General features: G+C 34.2%; 4 protein-coding genes across 6 annotated transcripts in view; 2 read left to right on the top strand and 2 right to left on the bottom strand.

Annotated features, from left to right (window-relative positions):
• Positions 1 to 20,961, bottom strand: part of LOC129005110 (zinc finger protein 708-like) — a 54,976-nt gene that overhangs the window by 12,749 nt on the left and 21,266 nt on the right. For all 3 annotated transcript variants that reach the window (XM_054433916.1, XM_054433918.1, XM_054433917.1), the window contains exon 3: positions 16,532 to 16,635. The gene's annotated coding sequence lies outside the window, so the exon portion shown is untranslated. The remainder of the gene's footprint in view (positions 1 to 16,531; positions 16,636 to 20,961) is intronic.
• LOC129005109 (zinc finger protein 729-like) lies at positions 13,476 to 16,363 on the bottom strand. The gene has a single exon (XM_054433915.1). The coding sequence runs from the start codon at positions 16,092 to 16,094 to the stop codon at positions 14,220 to 14,222; it is 1,875 nt and encodes a 624-aa protein (XP_054289890.1). The 5' UTR covers positions 16,095 to 16,363; the 3' UTR covers positions 13,476 to 14,219.
• On the top strand, positions 17,890 to 19,767 carry LOC129005143 (uncharacterized). The gene is made up of 2 exons (XM_054433961.1): positions 17,890 to 18,002; positions 18,906 to 19,767. Exons 1-2 carry the CDS (start codon positions 17,890 to 17,892, stop codon positions 19,765 to 19,767), a joined length of 975 nt encoding a protein of 324 aa, XP_054289936.1.
• On the top strand, positions 19,773 to 20,108 carry LOC129005144 (uncharacterized). Its single transcript, XM_054433962.1, has one exon. It carries the CDS (start codon positions 19,773 to 19,775, stop codon positions 20,106 to 20,108), a length of 336 nt encoding a protein of 111 aa, XP_054289937.1.

Raw genomic sequence — 20,961 nt, forward strand, 5'->3', positions numbered from 1 at the left:
GTTTTATGGGGTAAAAATTGGTTTTTCTCACTTTTGACCCTCAAAACACAAAATTTCCCAATTTTTCTCTAAACTTTCTTAAAGAGCTTAAAAAAACAAACAATTCAGTATATCAAAGTGTTTTTGTACGGTTATTGGTTACGGAGAAAAATAAAAAAATTGTTAATTTAAAATTCCCATGTTATTCTTATGGAGAATATTGTAAAATGTTGTAGTTTGCTTGTTTATAGATATCTTTTGATCAAACTTGGCAAATATATTCATTTTATACTAAGCAATAATAATTTTACTCAAAACACACACTTTATTAGTTTCTTTAGTTTTTTTTAAAAGCCTAAGCAAGCGCCAGCTGTTTTATTCAAAAACTATTCAAAATTTCACAACTTTAACCATTATTATCTTTGAAACAGTTAGGTGTATGAAAAAAAACACAAGAGTAAAATTGTCTTAAAATTAATTTTATACTGGAATACATCATAAATTACATGGTGCTTTGTAAGAAAAAACAAAGTTGGCGGCCATATTGGAAAAATACTTTTTTTTTGACTCGACTACATTTTTTAAAATAGAAAATCCAAGGCACTTACCTTTTAACTTTTTTTTATATCTCTTATAGTTTTTGAATAAAACAGCTGGCACACTTATATCAATCACCCTGTATAGTTCTCTAAACTAAATTAGGGTTGAAATTTCCTTTCCAAGTGTAATTCCCAGGAGAGGGAAGTGCGTGATGCAGAAGACTGAAGTGACCTCAAGGATGGTTCTGATCCCTTGACTTCCTCTTGCCGTAGATCAAATCGGCAGCTTTTTTCCGGACTGTTGCTGGCATCTGCAACGTAAGCAGTTTCGACAACCGTCATGTGACTATTGACTATATACTTTGTAGTAACAAGCAGATGAAGCCAGGAACTAGCGGATGTGGCTGGAATGCTGAAAGAATGTTATCGCTCACGCTCGCACTCATGTTGTGGTCCTGGCCATAGAACGGTGGTGGCCAATGCGGGAACTAACTACCAACAGCTAACAATGCTTGTCATCAGAGCAAGCAAGGTCCAGTTTATAACGTTGACTTTACTGCTCCACTACTGGGGCAAGGCATGCTGAAAGATACTCATGCTTTACAAATTTAGTTGTGTCTGTTTTTCTTTATTATTTTTATTAATTTGGATTGTCATGACTATTTTTAATAGTACCAAAATCGAATTGAAATTATAATTTTAAAGCCCTTTTATTTTATAAACAGAGTTAAAAATTGGTATTCTGCATTAAACTTAAAAAATATTTTCAACAATTCATACTTTATACTATTAAATCCCACTGTCACGACACTAATTAATTGAGCTATTTTTGAAATAGTCTGTGATAAAATTAACTTTCTGATTGTAAAAAGATTTAAATTTTATTTTTATCCAATAAAATTTAAATCTAAATTACCGATATTGGCTGACAGCCATGGCTGTGGTCTTAGCAATCTTCTACAATATTAAACTGATCTAATATGTCTGAAAATGTAAAGCTGACATTGTTAGCTGACGTTACAAAGGACTTTAAAGATTAAAAAAATGATTGTATTCTGGTGACAGGTGGGACCGATGATGTCGAGAACCAAAGTATCGGGAGTTTGATTGGCAACTTTGATAACTTACTGGCAAATACTTAAAAAAAAAACCTTGTTGTTGCACTGCCTATGCGCAACGACAAACCAATATTAGATGGTAAAACTAAAGGAAACTAATGATAGGCTAGTAGGAAAAATTAATCGCTCAGGAATAAACAAAAGACTGCTAGAACTTACTCTCTTGCCACGCCATTTGCACACAAACCATGGACAAAAGAAAGATTGCAGAGGAAATTGTCAAAACCTTTCAGGACTGCTGCTTCAACTCCTCCACAACCAAAAACTAGAAGATGAGACTACCCTCTGATGTACCTGTCATTATTGTTGAAGCAGACATGAACACCGCTATACACAAGCTAAGAGATCAAGAGGACGTTGCTTTTGTCCACTGTATCTCTGCTGACATTGACAGTGACAGACACTTGAGTGCAGGTGTAGCAACAGCATTTAGAAAACACTTTGAGAAACCTTCAACAACAAATTTGCTAAATAAACACTTAATTTGTCAAAACCTCCATACATCTTAAGTGTTGGGTAACTAAATCTAAGTGGGTATGAAACCACTCATCAGTGATTACGATGCAGATTTTGAATCTCTAACACAGGACATAAAACAGATAGGCCAAAAGCTGATAGTTCGTTTGCCAGCCGGTTGTGTAAGAGATAATGTTCCTGTTGAGCACATGGTGACCAAAGTATACCAGCTGCAGCATAGGACAAACGCCAAAGTGATGATGGTGGTGAATAATGATTACCCTTCCAGAACTCTCCGAAGCAGGCTTCCTTGTAATGACTTTATAAACAAGGTGAAATTTAACATCATTGATTAAGAAAGCTGATGATTTGGGAAGAGGATAATCAACAGACGTGCCAATTAACAACACAAGTGAAGGTGTGACAACAACCCCTACTTAGATAAGGTCTTCTGACAAAAGTTGTGAAGTAATGAGTGTACAAGTGATGTTGCCCAACCTGTAACCGCCCCCTCCCTGACACCCTCATTAAACACTCAACCTCAAACTTATTGACCCAACGATCTAGATGACAGAGATGAGTTAAAAAATCTAAATTTAAAAGCCATAGTGAATTTTAATATACAGACCCCGCTGACACACAAACCATCTCATTTTTATACATTAGTATGGATATGTAAGTCTTACAAACTTTCCATGCAATGTATTGAGTATATTGATTACTTATTTATGCAACAAAAGTATGTGTGGGTCTTATGATAAAAACAACTGTTAAATAATACTAAAATATATTTCATAATTTTGGTAATATAAACATTGCACAGTTTATACTAGTACCTGGGAATCAAGCTTTGCTCGGGGAACTTTAATAGTATAATCAGAGAGCATTCTTTGGTCAATGTCATCAATCCAAAAATATTGTTTTGCAGTCTGTTTAACCTGCAGTTGTTTTTGTTCTGTTAAAATAATAATATCGTAGTTGACTTTGTTTTGTAAGCCTAATTTATAATTCTTGTGTAAAACTGTATGCAATTGTTTTATTTATTTTTTTTAAACAAACCGCCCAAAAACATTAAAGTAAAAAAAGAAGGATCGCATGTTTTTTATAACCTACACAAAATAAGCAGTTGGAGTAACTTTTGTCAGGCAACTTTTTCACTTAACACGTTCGCTGCGGGTGGGTCAGTACTGACCCACGGCGATCGCATCGTTCATGCGGCCGGGTCAGTACTGACCCACACTGCAGTGCATCAATCTGTTGCTCAGTGCAAGCCCAGCGTCGGTCGAGGTGGACTTATACCACGTTATAGTGTAGTGTAGTGTTTGACTTGCTTTGTTCACTGTTGAGTTGGTACCCGCGTCTCGCTCCCGACGAGGCGGCTGGGTCGGTACTGACCCACGTTACTGTGAACGCCCCTCGATGTGCTACTTTTGTGTGTTTTATGACGTCATATTCAATTTCAATTAACTTTTAAACTATTTTATTTCAATTGTATTAAAATTTCAAATCTTTTATATCTTTCATCTTTGTTAAATATTTCAATTTTTTTTTACTCCGGTTCTTGATGGGTCAGCACTGACCCATGTATATGACGTCACATTATGAAGTCATAATAAATTCCAATCAATTGATATACTATTTTATGTTGGTTATTTTATGATAATGACTACATATATCTTTAGAACATATATTTTTAGTGACATATATAATGTATTCAGTGAAATTTAAATTTTTTTCTGACTCTGGCTCCTGATGGGTCAGTACTGACCTAATAGTATGACATCACTTTTTGACGTCATATTTACTTCCGATTGTATTATATAATATTGTATTTCAATAAGGGCACAAAAAGGAATGTTATACAACAATAAAGTTTTTTAGCAATACGATTCAATTTTATATTTTCCTTTAGCAGTGAACAAGTTAATTGCTAAAACATATATTTTTTAACAAACCAAAAAATATAGTGGGTTGTTTTCTTTTCCTAAAATTATTCCGAAGATTTTTTGGTAGATAACTACATTTTATCTTTTCTACACAACATACAGGCTTAAACTTAATTGGTTATTAATTGACCAACTGTACACAGCAATTAATATTAAAAATCATTTACCACTTAAGCATATTCAAATGCTCAGAAATAAGCTCCTAAATCATCAAAGCCAAGCTACTGGAAAAACTATAAAAATATGTAGACGTACATAATTTTATTAATTTTTATAAATTGCCTGTAAATCAAGCACATTATAATTTCAATTTTTTTAAATAATTTTGAAGTGTCTTTGACAGACAAACAAACTCGTTCTTCATATTAGATTCTGTGAGGAATGTCCATAAACGTTCTTCATAATCCGTTCAAATTCCTTCAAAATGTAGGAATATAGGTTATATACATGAAATGAAATGAAAAAGTTCTTTATTAATACAAAAAATAAACTGTATAAATGGTACAGTATCTTATGAAAAAGCTTAATCTTCAGCATAACAAGAACAAAATAAACTAAAAATAGCACATTACAATAATGGTTGACAAAATTTTCAGACAAACGTTCTTTTAATAAACTAAAACTCTGACCCTTTATAATGACTTATAATATTTAAAAAATATTTAAATATATATATATATAAATATACACATACATATATATTATATATTATACTAGCTGTTGTACCCGTGCTTCACAACGGAAAGGACACTTAAGCGAAAAAATGTTATCTTGAATTCTGTTGTATAAAATAGTTACGCATTCCCCTTAGGTTTCAGGAACATAACTCAATTGAAACGCTTAGTTTGACAAATATCTTTCCTTAAGGCTAGGCTAACTTATAAGGCTACCTAGTATGAGTTATATGAGGCGCTGATGCATTTATGGAAATAATGAACCCATACGATTAAATTTTCAAATGATAAGCTTTCTTAAACATTTATTTAGTTCATAAACGTACATATAAAGTAAATAAGGAAAAATAATCGCACAACATAAAGCACTGTAGTAAAGAGAAAAAACAGTTTATATTGATTTAACATAATTGATATGTTTTACCATAGCTAATGAGCTTTTTTCAAAGTTAAATCTTTACCTGCAGATCAGTGTGTATATATTACAATAATAAGCAAAAATAAACTAATGGAAAACTTGTATTACCTTTTGTTAGAAAGCCTACCACTATTATTGTTAATCAGGGCACAAATTTCACCATAAATATAAATCAACAATGAAATACATAACCGTAATTATTTTAACTCGTTCCATAGTTCAAAACGTGCATGTATTTGCATTAAATTACTTCATTATTTAATACATTAAGTAAAGAAACATAGTTACCGTACGTTACAGATTTTAGATGCAAAATTGAATTGCTCGCAGCTTAGTTTTGTGATATTCTCCATAGTAAAAAAAAATCAGTGTTGTAAATATACAACTACTAAGGATTTTTCTGTAAATTTAAAAAAGGGAATGTGAAGTAGATGATAGAAGAAAATATAATTAGTAGCAACCTCTGGACAGAATAAAACTAGGTGGTATAGTTGAAATTTAGTTTGTAAATTTAATTAAAACACAAATAAAAGTGTATTGTAAACATTGTGTCAGTTAAATTTTCAAAACTGCACCAGAACATATTTCTTAGTTTTTAAAATCTATTAAAATCCCGATCCAAACATTGTTTATCAGTTCAAATTTGTAAACATAAAGCTACCATATCAAAATTATTCGAAAATATTATACATCGTAATGATCCTTCTGTTTCCATAAATATAAGTATATTTTCATAAAAATATTAATCAAACTATTCTCATAATCATAAAACTTTAGAATCTGGGGAGCAGGAGCCGTACCTCTTAACCGTACCGAGGAGCCGTGTCTCTCTGCTGTTTGAACTGTCAAATTATAGTATTTACAGCTGACTTCAATTAATACTTTTTACTATTTTACATTCTTCCAAAATGTAAACATTGAAACTTTGGAAGCCCATGGGGCGTAGCCCAAGGGAAATATAAAAACAGGAATAGGCCTATATGTTAAACAGGTATATAAGCTACCTTCATTCAAAATTTTATTTCAATCGGTTCAGTGGTTCTTGCGTTATTAGGTAACAGACAGAGACAGACACACACACACACACCCACACAAAAACACACACCATCTCATTTTTATATATTAGTATAGAATCTATATCTATAAAAGAGGATGTTTGTATATATATTTGTTTGTTTGTTTGGGGGTGATAAACTCGGACACCGCTGAACCGATTGCCACGAAACTTGGTACATACGTGTAGAATGTCATGGAATAGGTTTATACACCATCAATTTCGTGATCCGTCCAATAGGCTCCGCCCCAGTGGCTCTGGAGTTTCCCATGTTAACCTTATGAGAAATGGAATTAATGAATCTTAACAGCTGTTTCAATTAAACAAGTTGGTTCTGTTCTATGATGTTCAATAGCATTAAAGTTACAAGGATTACCAACAGGGTGCAGCACTATTATTTCTTTTACATTTATGACAACAGCTAATTTGCAACCAAAAAGGTGAGTGAGCGTAGCGAACGAGCTAACCCGAAGGCAAGTGAGCGTAGCGAACGAGCTAACCTGAAGGCAAGTGAGCGCAGCGAACGAGCTCCAACCTAAAGGTGAGTGAGCGTAGCGAACGAGCTCCAACCTAAAGGTGAGTGAGCGTAGCGAACGAACTTCAACCAGGACGTGATTGAGCCATGCGAACGAGATCATCTTGAAAATTAAGAAGTTAAACGGCGCAAAGCCCGCGGGTTACAGCTAGTAGATATATATACTAGCTAAAACTTTGTACTCAAAATTCTGCCTATTTCGAAAACACAAAATGACGCTGACTACTACTATACTTTATTTTGTTTCTATAAGTGTACTGTACAGTGTGGTTGAAAGGTCCCAGAACAGTGTAATATATTTTTCACCAATGGAGATAAAGTAATGAGACTTGGTATATAAATAATAGCCATAAATGTCTACTCTTTTAAGCTATTATCACTTTTTTAGTCCACGAGGAGTCAGACAATAGCAGCATAGTTCTAGTTTGGTTTCCAATTAAAATACACATCTTATTTAGTAAAATACACTGCTGCAAAGCTAAACTCAAAACAGATAACCAAGTCAAAAATGGAAGCCAAACAAATATTTCTCGAATCTGCTATTTTTTTTCTTTGAAAGACTGTATTTTTTTACCCAGTTGTTATTTTGAGCTCAAATTTGCGGCATTGTATTTTACTAATAAAGACCTTTTATCTGATGTGCATATCGACCTATGATTACGGTTTTTATGATTTTCTTCCTACTTTTAGCGGATGACAGTAAAATAAAGATTGCAAATTTAAGGAAGGAGACCTGAAATTTTTTACTCCACGTGCTCGGGTTTGTGGCATGGTGTTTTACTAACGGAGACCTTCAATTTCATACCAATCTCCATCAACAGTGTTAGTTAGGAACATTACGAAAGTCATAAAATTTTTTAGGTTATGCCTTCAATTTAAAGTTAATTGTATTAACATTACTTGTACAGTTTTTGTCGTTTCAAATTTGAATGGTTGACAAAACAATAACAAATCTTTGTTTGTTTACGGCGGCAAATTCCATAAAATATTCTAAACATTACTTTTGCATAATAAACTTTATTATATATATAAAACAATAACAGATAAATCTATAAGATTTGGTATATCAACATGACACCCTGTAAATACACAGTACACTTAAAGAAACATAATGAAGCCAGTGTCACTTCGTGTTTTCAAAAGCCATAGAACTTTTAGTTCAAAGTTTGAGCTAATCTGAGCTAACAACATTTTAAACAAATAACAAAATATTTTACAATCTTTAATTCAACGATAACCCCATTTTCTATGGGTGTAAAAAAATTAATTCTATCATAGTCATCTGCTTTGATGTAAATAAATGTAAACTTGAAAAAGTTCAGACGATTGACTAAAGAATTCAGCACAAATTCTGAAATTTTATTAACAGCCTATAGGACGAAGGGTTTTACGGGCAAATAGGTTGCTAGCTGGTAATAAAATTGTGTATTTTGAAAAGGAATTTACAACTGTGAAAAGATACTGATTGCCATTTCTTGGCCTCGGCAATTTCCTCCTGTAATCAATACAAATCTTTTCAAATTGTTTGGTGATCATTTCTGATGCTAAATTACCTACTCTTGTATTTTGTGCGGGTTTTGCAGCTGGCAATGAATGCTCGACTTGATTCTGTCTCTTATTGTTTATCTAAGATTGGTGTATCAAAATGCTTTGGTTTACTGTGTATCCTTGATTAGGTTTTGGATTCTTAATTATTTTTGAAAGCTCCGGGTCCTCTTGATGGTGTTCAGCAATGTCTTTAAAAACTTCTGGAATTCACACCAATTGGGACAAGGTTAGTTTTAATCTGGTCCTATGCATTGGCACTTCTGTCGGCTCGTTTTCTTTGTACATTCGAGATATTAGATCTGGAATATGATTGGTATCTCCATAATGAGTTCCATTGTTAATTGAAATGAGTTAATAAAGGTTATCCATCCACCTAGCAATTTTACCAACTTGTCGTAAATGATTTAAAACCCACTTTAGCGAAGAGCTGTCAGTTTGCAACCTGAATGGACGACACTCCAGATATTGCTGTAACTTTGGAGACGAAAATCTACTGTGCTACATTGTAACTCAGTGTTGATTTGTTTGCTCGTGCTTATTCGGTTAGTTAGTCATACAAAAACACTTCAAAACACATTTTTTTCTTTTTTTAAGCTCTACAAAATAGTTTGGAAATGAATTGCACAGTTTTATGTTTTTTAGGGGGGGAAATGGGGGACAAAAATTTTTACCTCATTCAATGAACCATCTTTAAATCCATCTTTAAGTTAGTCTGATCATGCTGGTTCGCCAACTCGTTTGAATAAATGTAGGTCTAAATGTTTGACTTAAATTTAATCAAAGTCAGGGGTCATTTTTGCTGGAGTTATCGCATTGGACACACATATTTGAACAGAGGGTATTTTTGGCCTCTTGAGACCTCAACACGAAAAGGTAAATTGGTCCCGGATCTAGGTCTTACCATGAGACATACGGCAATATCTTATTACCTATATAAGAAATTTGCTAAAAAGTTTGGTAATGTTTTCATTGCAAATTCAAAAAAAATATCCTGCATAGTTTTCTTCAATTTAAAAAAATATCAATATGGTCTAAAATAAAATTACATTAGTTGGACAAACGGTATTACTTCACAATTGTACTCACTCAGGTATGAGCTTATGTGATTTATAAGACTAGGTACTTCAAATGGAAGGATAGCAAACCTATACATTATAAGGACATTCAATGATATGAATAATAATACAAGTCTGTTATATTGATGTTTAAATGTAAAACATAATTTTTAATGTCCTGAACAGTGGCACATTAGGTATCAAATTAAAGCTCTTATCCTCCGGGTGTACCTTTTTGCAGATTTGGATGATATCCTGTGAAAGCCCTTTCTCCTATAGGCTTTTAAAATTTCAGAGATAGTGATGAATTCCGTTGTCAATCATCTGAACTTTTTCATGTTTACATTTGTTTACATCAAAACAGAGGGTCGTGATAATGAGATTATTGTTACAAATGGTGATGTTTCATGTGAAATATTTTAATATTATTTGTTTAACCCTTCCCGGATGGGCAAAATCGTGACATAGAACAAGAAAAAATTAAAATTAATTTTCCTTATTTCTGTTTTGTTATACAAGTATACATAAAATAAACACAATGGAACAACACTTCATTTTGTCAAAATAACTTTTTACTACTTTTTAACTATGCGGATATATCCGCTACCCGTCCGAGGATGAGTAGAAAAGCAGCGGATATATCCGCCACCCGTCTTTGAAGATATGACCATGACAACGTTAGGCAATAAACAAAGAACAATATGTAAACAATAAATAAAGAGAACATGTGTTGAGCGCGAAACGTCGAGGGGGGGTCGTAGGAGAGACGGGTGGTGCGCAGGAGAGGGGGTGGCACGGGAGAGGGGTAGGCGCGGGAAAGAGGGGGGAGTGCAGGAGAGAGCGCAGCCATGGAGAGAGCAGGAAAGTGGAGCCTTGGTACCGCCAAACATCTGGTTACTGTTTAAGCACCTTCCAGTCTGCCTGAAGAGAAGGCGGATATATCCGCTTCCCGTCCGGAACATCAAAAACCATGAGCTGATATATCCGCGTTGGTAATAAGTATATGGAGAAAGTGTTGTTTTCGTCAAATTTTCGAGTTTGAGTAGATATATCCATTTTGGGTCCCCCTGAACCCTGAATGTGGTTTTTGAAGTGAAGTCAGTGTGTCTGTGTGTGAGGATGTGTACAGAGCTACAGACCACCTCTGTTGTCCGATTTTGATGAAATTTGGTATGTAGGTACTAATCCATGGTATCTCCAGGGTATTTTTTTCATTTTCTTGAAATTTAGATTTTTAATGGGGATTTTGCCATAAAAACCCATAAAATAATGAAAAATCTAATTTTCTCAAAAACTGTCGGAATCATTTTGATAAAAATTTAGCACCTTAAAAATTTTAGTATAAAAATTTTTAGTGCAGACAAACCATTTGTGGTTTTTGCACTTTTGTATCCTATGTATTGGTAATTATTGTGTTAATAAATTTCTTGATTGATTGAGTACCCATGTTATAGTGCTTAAGATTCTGAAGAAAATAAAATGGTGTAAATCCCATTTCTATAGAAATTACGGTACAAAATTTATTGTAATTTTATGTTAATATTCCATAAAAAATCCCATAAAATTACAAACAAAATTAATTTCAGAAAAAACCCCATTTTTAGCGAATTTCCCATATAGGGAATAAGCTAATACCGTAGTACTCTTGGTAAGACCTGGACGCAGGACCGATTTACTTTTCTGTTTTGAGGTCCCTAGAGACAAAAAACACCATCCAATTAAATTCATATATATATATATATTGATAATTCTGTTCACTTTTTAGGACTACTTTTTCAATTAATAAGCAAAATAATAAAAACCAGAGTACCCTGAAATTCATTTTTTATTTAAACTGATACGTATTTCGGCACTAAGGCCATGATCACAGTATGAGTGTTATGAAAGTATGTAAACAATTAAAATAAATAAAATACTTTATAAAATACTCTTCAATATAATGCAAAAACAAAAACAAAATCCAATTCATAAAAAAACCAGACAAATCAGAGAAGAATCTTACACATCTACATGTTAAAAAATACACCTAACCATTTAATCAAAATTTTACTATGAATTCAAAACATGTCATTAACTATTTATTTATTTTAATTGTTTACATACTTTCATATCACTCATACTGTGATCATGGCCTTAGTGCCGAAATACGTATCAGTTTAAATAAAAAATGAATTTCAGGGTACTCTGGTTTTTATTATTTTGCTTATTAATATATATATATATATATAAATATACATATATATTTATATTATGAAAACTGTAGTGATTAGGGCTACTATTTTGATATAAAATACATTATTTGAAACTAAGTATCCTTTTAAAAACTCATTTTATTACAAATCAATAAAATCAATAAAATGATTTTTTTAAAGGGTACCTACCTACTTAGTTTCAAATAATGTATTTTTATACATTTACTAGCTAGCCCGACAGACTTCGTCCTGTCCTAATGTGGTTTTATGTCAAATGGTCGTTCATTTTTAAGATGAGCTCGTTCGCATGGCTCAATCACGTCCTGGTTGAAGTTCGTTCGCTACGCTCACTCACCTTTTGGTTGCAAATTAGCTGTTGTCATAAATTTAAAAAAAATAATAGTGCTGCACTCTGTTGGTAAACCTATTAATTTTTAGCGAATTTCCCTATAGGGAAGTAGCTGTTACCGTAGGTGGCATGGTAAGACCTAGGCCCGGGACCGATTTACTTTTTCATTTTGATGTCCCCAGAGGCCAAAAACACCATTCGTTCAAATTTTTATATATGCATATATATATATATAGAGAAAGATTTATATATATATATATGTGTCCGTGAACGCGATAAGTTGAGTAATTTTTGTCCGATTTTGATGAAATTTGGTTTAAAGGTGTAAAGCGGGTTAAACTTGAATGAGTTCGCGAACCAGCATGATCGGACCATGGGAACACGGTTTTACAGGGGGTTTTATGGGGTAAAAATTGGTTTTTCTCACTTTTGACCCTCAAAACACAAAATTTCCAAATTTCTCTTTAGACCTTTTTAAAGAGCTTAAAAAAAACAAATAATTTAGTATATCAAAGTATTTTTGTTAAATTATTGGCAACGGAGAAAATTAAAAAAAATTGTAAATTTAAAATTCCCATGTTATTCTTATAAAGAATATTGTAAAATGTTGTAGTTTGCTTGTTTATGGATATATTTTGATCAAACTTGGCAAATTTATTTATTTTAAACTAAGCTATTAATATTTGACTAAAAAACACACTTTACCAGTTTCATTGTAGCAGCAAACCTAGATACTCGTTAAACCTTTTGTTATTTAAATATAATTAATGAAAATCAATTCAGAAAAAAGGAAATTCGCTTAGTCGGCAGGTTTGCTGCGGCGGGGGTATTAATGCTATTGAACATCACAGAATCAAACTGTTTAGTTGAACCAGCTGTAAAGATTCTTTAATTCCATTTAAATATGAGTACTCATAAGGTTAACATGGAAAACTCCAGAGCCACTGGGGCGGCGCCCTTTTGACGGATCTGCACCAAACTTCACACAAACTATCCTTGAATAATGCTTAATAATGCCTGAAAGTTCCATTACAATCTGTCGAGCGGTTTCGGAGTCCATAAAGCACAAACGCACAAACAAACAAACAAACATACATTGGATTTTATATATATAGATATGTGTGTCCGTTAGCGCGATAACTCAAGCAAAAGTCATCAGATTTTTATGAAATTTGGTACAAACGTGTAAACCTACGTTTATTTGGTTGAGTTCGCGAACCAGCATCGGACTATGGGTAGAGGGGTTTATGGGGGGTTTTATGGGGTAAAAATTGGTTTTTCCCATTTTTGACCCTAAAAACATAAAATTTAGCAACTTTTTTCCAAACCATTTTGTAGAGCTTAAAAAACAAATAATTTAGTATATTGAAGAATTATTATGTGCCTAATGGCTACGGAGAAAATAAAAAAAAAGTAAATTTAAAATTCTCCTGTGATTCTTATGGAGAAAATTTTAAACTGTTGTAGTTTGCTTGCTTAAGAGCACATTTTGATCAAATTCGGAAAATGCATTCATTTCATACTAAACTATTAAAATTTTACAAAAAAACACTTTTTTACCACCCTCCCTGTCGCAGCAAACCTAAGTAGGTACTTGTTAAACAAATGCTATTTAAATAGGGAATAAATGTAATATTTTTAAGGAGACATTTTAGTGTAAATCCAATCAGGCAAATGGAAATTCGCTTAGTCTGCAGGTTTGCTGCGGCGGGGGTATTTTATTAAAATTAATGTGTTATGGTCCTTATAATTCTAAACAAAATAATGCAACCCCCATTACTGTAACAATTACTGTTCAAAAGTTATAACAACTTTTGTGATTATTTCCTACAAAATTATCATAGCTCACATGATCTAAAAACCTTTAGAGGTTGTTGAGGTTAAAGGTTGTTGACAAGCTTATGGGAGAAAGTATACGTCAGATTTCTGATACCATTTATTTATGCGTGATTTTATATTGTATTGGAAAAAACTAATAATAACAATGTTATGTTCAGGGTTTGCTTAAAAATAAGTCAGTGATAAGTTAATGATTATCACGTATAAAATAGATAATTAACTTAGCTCAGAGCATTAATTGTACATTAATGAAAAAATGTCATGGATTCTGAAATTACAAAGTGACGCTTGCTACTAGTGTTCCTTTAAATAGCATTTAGGTGTAAGATTTTTTCCTATGTAATGAACGTATGTGAGTCATTTTCCGGTTTGAACAGATTTTTGTTACATCAAAGGTTTTATAATTCTTAAGAAGTTTGCAATTGTGGTGCATTCATCGCTCTCCGGTATATGCTAATGCATGTTCATTCATATTACTTTCGGCTCTGAAGGATTTTTATGAAGTGAACTTATACGGTCAAACTCCTGCATGAACCATTGTATGTTTCTTCATTACACTATTGGTTGAGAAGGATTTTCCGCAAATAGTGCACTTATAAGGTCGTTCTCCAGTATGAACCAATGAATGTGTCTGCATTATACTTTTGGTTGAGAAGGATTTTCCGCAAGTAGTGCACTTATAAGGTCGCTCTCCAGTATGAATCAATGTATGTTTCTTCATTGCACAATTAGTTGAGAAGGATTTTCCGCAAATAGTGCACTTATAAGGTCGTTCTCCAGTATGAATCAATGAATGTGTCTGCATTATACTTTTGGTTGTGAAGGATTTTCCGCAAGTAGTGCACTTATAAGGTCGCTCTCCAGTATGAATCAATGTATGTGTCTTCATTATACTATTGGTTGAGAAAAATTTTCCGCAAATAGTGCACTTATAAGGTCGCTCTCCAGTATGAACCAATGTATGATTCTTCAAGTTAGTTTTTTCGGTAAAGGATTTTCCACATGTATGACACGTATACGGTTTTTCTTCAGTATGAATCAATTTATGTCTCTTCAAGTGGCCACTGGTTATAAAGGACTTTTTGCAGGTATTGCATTTATAAGGTCTGTCTCCAGTGTGAACAAATGCATGTCGTTTCATGAAACTATTGGTTGTGAAGGATTTTCCGCAAGTAGTACACTTATAAGGTCGCTCTCCAGTATGAACCAATGTATGTTTCTTCAAGTCGGGTTTGAATGTAAAGGATTTTCCGCATGTATTGCACTTATAAGGCCGCTCTCCAGTATGAACCAATGTATGTCTCTTCAGTTGGCCAATGGTTATAAAAGTCTTTCTGCATGTAGTACATTTATAAGGTCGGACTCTAGTATGAACAAATGTATGTTTCCTCAAATTATTTTTAGCTTTAAAGGATTTTCCACACGTAGTACACTTATAAGGTCGCTCTCCAGTATGTTCAAATATATGTTCCTTCAAACTACTTTTGCTTCTAAAAGATTTTCCACATGTAGTGCACTCAAAAGGTCTCTCTCCTGCATGAACCAATGTATGTTTCTTCATTTTTGAATTGGATATGAAGGATTTTCCACATATATTGCACTTATAAGCTCCATCCCCAGTATGAATCAATTTATGTTCCTTCATATAGCTTTTGCTTGTGAATGATTTTCCACATGTAATGCACTTATAAGGCAGCTCTCCAGTATGGGAAAATTTATGTTTCGTAATACCATTTTTGTATCTAAAGGATTTTCCACATGTAGTGCACTTGTAAGGTAGCTCTCCAGTATGAACCAATGTATGTATCTTCAAATATTTTTTGGCTGTAAAGGATTTTCCACATGTATCACACTTATGAGGTCTTTCTACAGTATGAACCAATGTATGGTTCTTCAAAATTCTCTTAAATTTGAAGGATTTTCCACATGTATTACACTTATAAGGTCGCTCTACAGTAGTATGAACCAATGTATGTAATTTCATATTGCTCTGGTATTTGAAGGATTTTCCACATGAAGTGCACTTATAAGGTCGCTGTCCCGTATGAAGCAATGTATGTACCTTCAAATTGCTTTTCAATTTGAAGGATTTTCCACATGCAGTGCAGGTATAAGGTCTCTCTTCCGTATGAACTAATTTATGACTGTCCATACCTCTTTTGGTTGTGAAGGTTTTTTCACAAGTATTGCACTTAAAAGGCCGCTCTCCAGAATGCATCATTAAATGACTCGTTACTTGATCTAGTCGGATAAATGTTTTCTCACATTTCAAACATTTAAAGGGACGCTCACCTGTATGCTTCAATATATGATTCCTCATTTTTGTCTGACATGAAAAGACCTTTCTACATAATGGACACTGATTAGAAAGCTTTTTAGGGATTTTTAACATTTTTAACTTTTTACTATCTTGCTTTATGGAACTTATCAGATAACCTAGTCGCTAATTAATTACTCATTAAGATAGAATACTTTGTAAGTCCATTAAAATATTTCCCTTGTTTGAAGATATTGTTAAATGTTCAAAAGTTATATTTATGGGTCTCATTTAATTTTTAGACATATCTTGCTCTAAAGTCATAACTGATTTGTATAACTTATTGTACGATATAGATGTAGAATGTTACCGTACTTCTTTTACTTGTCTTTTACGTTCAATTGTATTATATTACTTGGCCTATTTAAATAAATTATCAGTTTTTTTTTTACTTTTAAACATTTATCAAATCTTATATTAAATATTAATTATAATATAGAGGCTTAGTTATAGTTTTACAAAGTAGTTATTGACTTTATTGATTCTTTATAGTGTTCAATAGAAACTTATACCTTTTTTAGCTATTGTTTTAAGTATTACATCAAGATGATATGCAGCTTCACGGCAACAAACTAAAGTTTCTGTTCCTAATGTCTGGGATTGTCTATTGCCACTTCTGAAACAAACCATATACATATTTATTGTTTGTTCATTTATGAGTAAAAGGCATTAAAAAAATAATAATAATAGTAATAATAATTTATACTAGCTTATGAATATAAAAATGATTAAAATCAGGGTTGTAGCCTTCACACTATCTAAAATTGAGTATTGTGAATTTGTATGTGTTAAATTTTTACTCTTTGTAAAGTTTCTTGAACCTTGCTCCTTCAAGCAAATCTTTTTCCTACTTCAACCCAATATTTTGGCATAGTTAGAAAAGGTCATTACATCCTATTTAATATAAACTAGAGGTCGTCCAGTGGTCGAAAACTCAACCAATAATATATAATGGGGCGATAATTTGCCGATTCCGCTGTATCACTTAATATTCTTGTGATTTCTGGCCATTTCGGATTGCAAGTCATTGTGATGAATTAAGTAGGTTTGCCGTGAACTTGAACTATAGCCATTGCATCTAAATAGTTCTGGAACATATATTCAGTGTGAGCATAAAGTGTTTAATACTTAAATGATTTTTTGGGTTAGGGTCCCTTCCCAGAATCAATGCAGGCCCCCTTGAATTAGCTTAGTTTTATGTTATCCCAGGGACCACATATATGTACGGTAGTCAAAATCATGAATGAACACACAGGTAAAGTTAGGGCTACGTGGCCCTTTGTTACACTTAATCGACTAACCAACACAAGTGGACTTCTCATCCCATTTTAAATTTTAAAGCTCATTTTTCGTGTCTATCTCATGTCAGACATTGATCAAGCGTCCACGAAATTTTGTTTCTATTATTTTAGGGATATTTCAAGATTTGTGCTTTTCTATTTGGTTGTATTACTAGGGGACAAGTTATTGTTTAAGATTAGATTGTTTATTTGGTTGAATGAGGTTTTAAATGACTGAAATACAGTAGAACCTCTTTAATCCAAACTAATTGGGACCGGGGGTTCTTCGGACTAGTGAATAGTTCGGATTACAGAACATATTATTGTTTTTACATAACAATAGCTAAAATGGATTGTAATTTTTTTGGGAAAAGTGAAAAATGCTTTATAAAGTAAAATACAGTGATTATTTAATACAGTAGTAAACATAGTGAATAAACAGTACTGTACATTACAATAGAAACAATTGCGATGCGTATATAAAAAAAATACAGTATACAATAAAGAACTAGGTACTGTACTGTGAATAGAGTACAGCAATGAGGCGTTCGGATTAGTGGATGTTCGGACTACGGGGGTTTGGATTAAAGATGTTCTACTGTAACAAGAAACAAATTGTAAACAAAACACAGCCTCTACAGTGCACTGACGGAACCAACAATAAAATTGACTTCTGGCTAAGGATGAGAAATCTACTAGGGGAGTATGGTTTATCATTGACTATAGGTATAAATAGTCAATGGCTTTATCTATTTCTTTATTTTACAAAATTGTAAATGATTTTGAAGAATTTGTCTAATAGGATCTAATACAAAGCTGCACTTAAAAGGTTTATGTAAATGTTAATGACAAAAGATGTTTAGGCCTAATACTAAATATGTTTTTAAAAACTCCATTAGGAATGCATGTTTGATATTTCAGGCCAAAGAATCTCAGGAAACCCCAAACTGATTCATAGAGATACTGATTTGGGAAACAGACAGAGGCTAATTCATGAAATAGCAAAGCGCTGATGTATGCAGGAATGCAAAAACTGTGCGCATAGCGTTCTTGAAACTAATGCTTTGTTCGGTATTGTCATTTAGACATACCGTACGTATATAATTCAGTATCAGTAGCCTAACTTACTTTCACTTTAATTAACAAATTCTGTATATTTTCAAAATAGCTCGTTACATTTCCACTAGTCGTGTATTCCTTTGGACCTAAGGGGATTTGCTCGCATGGACTAGCCAGTCATTATCCTAGTTTACCCTATGTCTGTTGGTTTGAATATGGTACCATAGAGTGTATAAAACAGAATTAGCTACTAGATCAATGTTGGGGAAGCTACTTTTAAATCCCAACATTTTACTTCCTTTATGTTGTGCTTAAAAGTTATTTTACCTACGACCGTTTTTTAAAGTAGCCGTTTCAGTTCAGTTCTTAGAATTGAAAAGTTTCACATAACAGCATTGTTTACTTTCATAACAGCATAGTTTTACTCATAACAACACAGGTAACGGACCAATGAGGTTCAAGGATTGATAGAGAATTAAATTGTAATGATTTGAACTTCAACTAATCAGCTGTACTTAGCAAGTATCAAAAGCGCTTTGACATACAGGGCTCTTAAAACAACTGACTGGGTGGGATACAGGGAATCCCTCAGGGATGAAGTTGAAGATAAGGTGACCCAACTCATGACCATTGACGGCCTTGACATGAAGGCAGAACTGATAAGCAGGTCAATGCTAAAAGCCTACGAGGAATACTGTACTCTCAAAACCAAAAGGACAACCAGAAACGTGCCCTGGTGGAACGAGAGGCTAAGCAAGATGAGATGTAAACTCCGGAAACTCTTTAACACCACAAAAAGAACGAGGGATTGGGCTAACTACTCAAGAGCCCTAATGGAGTACAACTCAGAGACAAGGAAAAGTAAAAGGAAGACCTGGATGCAGTTCTGTGAGGGGATTCAAAACCTACCAGAATCAGCCAGACTGCAAAAAGCCCTTCAGAGAGATGTGCCTAATCCTCTTGGTACATTAATACGGGAGGATGGGAGTCACACAACAGGCATGGAGGAGACTCTTGAAGTCCTCATGAACACCCACTTCCGAGGGAACACCCCATTAGGCAATTCAACAGGACAACACTTGATATCCTGGAATAGGAAATCGCCTAGGGAAATTGCAATGGCGAGAAGATTCTCAAGTAAGCTGTTCAAGCCGGAGGTCGTTAAGTGGGCTGTCGAATCTTTTAGCCCTTTCAAGTCCCCAGGCGGGGACGGAATATTCCCAGCTCTCATCCAAGAAGGACTAGAGGTCCTTATAAATCATATGATAGCTTTGTTCAGAGGCAGCTTTGCCCTAGGATACATCCAAATCTGTTGGAGGAATTCAAGGGTGGGTTTTCTCCTGAAAAAGGTAGAGACCAGGCCCAGCCTAAGTCCTACAGGCCAATCTGCCTGTCGTCTTTCATGTTAAAGACCATGGAAAAAGTGATAAACCGCCACATTAGGGACACATATTTAGATATCAACCCCCTTAGTGCAAGCAAACACGCGTTCATGAAGAGTAAATCAACAACAACGGCCCTAAGCACCCTAGAGGCAAAGATCGAGGAAACTCTGGAACACCAGGAATTCCTGGCAGGGGTCTTCATGAACATACAAGGTGCCTTTGACAATGTGAGTTACAACTCCATAGATGCTGCAGTCAGAAGCAGGGGCATCTCCCCCGACTTAGCAGCTTGGATTAACGCTCTGCTCAAGAGCAGGGAGGTGACAGCAGAATTGGGCGGCTACTCTACAGCTATCATAGCTTGACAGGGGTACCCTCAAGGAGGAGTTATCTCGCCCTTGTTGTGAGCTCTTGTTGTGGACGATCTATTGAGAGAGGCAGACAGGAGAGACATGGACCTCCAAGCTGTTGGCAATATTTAAATATGTACGTTGAACTGTAACCGTTTGTATTTCCCACTACCAGTTAATAATATTTGAATAAACGAATGCTATTGGACGATCGGGTCACGCCACTTCCCCAACCCATGAGTCCATGTTAACCGACACCTCTACACCTCAGTTATAGCCAGCTTCCATCCTGAGTAACTCCGGCCCGTTCGGTCGTTAGCAGTTTTACAGTGTTAAACCGTAGTGCTTATTAACTTCCCGATTCCCGTAGTGTAAGACGTCAGGGTGACGTAGTGACTTAGTTACAGTGTATAAGAATAGCACCGTGTCAACGAAGGTACGTCAGGGTGACGACACTTCAGTGGCGACGAGGACAATTGGAGCAGTTTTTAACGTTCGGGAGTGAAGCGTCGGTCTACGTCCGGTACTGTACGCGTGATGTAAATGGCTTGTTTTAGCGCCATAAAAAGATTTTTGTTAGTTTGTGTGGGGAAGGAATGAACATAGAGAAGTTATTTAGTGAAGGATTTAAGTTCGGACATAAAATGGCGGGAATTATAGGAAGCGTCGGGGAGTTCGACCAACACGAGGAAACGTGGGACTCGTATATTGAACGTTTCGAGCTATTTTTAAGTTGTAATGAGGTCAGTGAAACGAAAAAGGTTAGTACGTTACTCACAGTAGTTGGTGTAAAGACGTTTAAGCTTTTGCGAGATTTGTGTACACCGGACAAACCGTCTACTAAATCGTACGCTGAATTAGTGAAATT

The sequence above is a fragment of the Macrosteles quadrilineatus genome, unplaced genomic scaffold (assembly GCF_028750875.1).
Source record: "Macrosteles quadrilineatus isolate MER2022 unplaced genomic scaffold, UCM_ALF_1.0 Scaffold_16__1_contigs__length_3527350, whole genome shotgun sequence".
NCBI lineage: Eukaryota > Metazoa > Arthropoda > Insecta > Hemiptera > Cicadellidae > Macrosteles > Macrosteles quadrilineatus.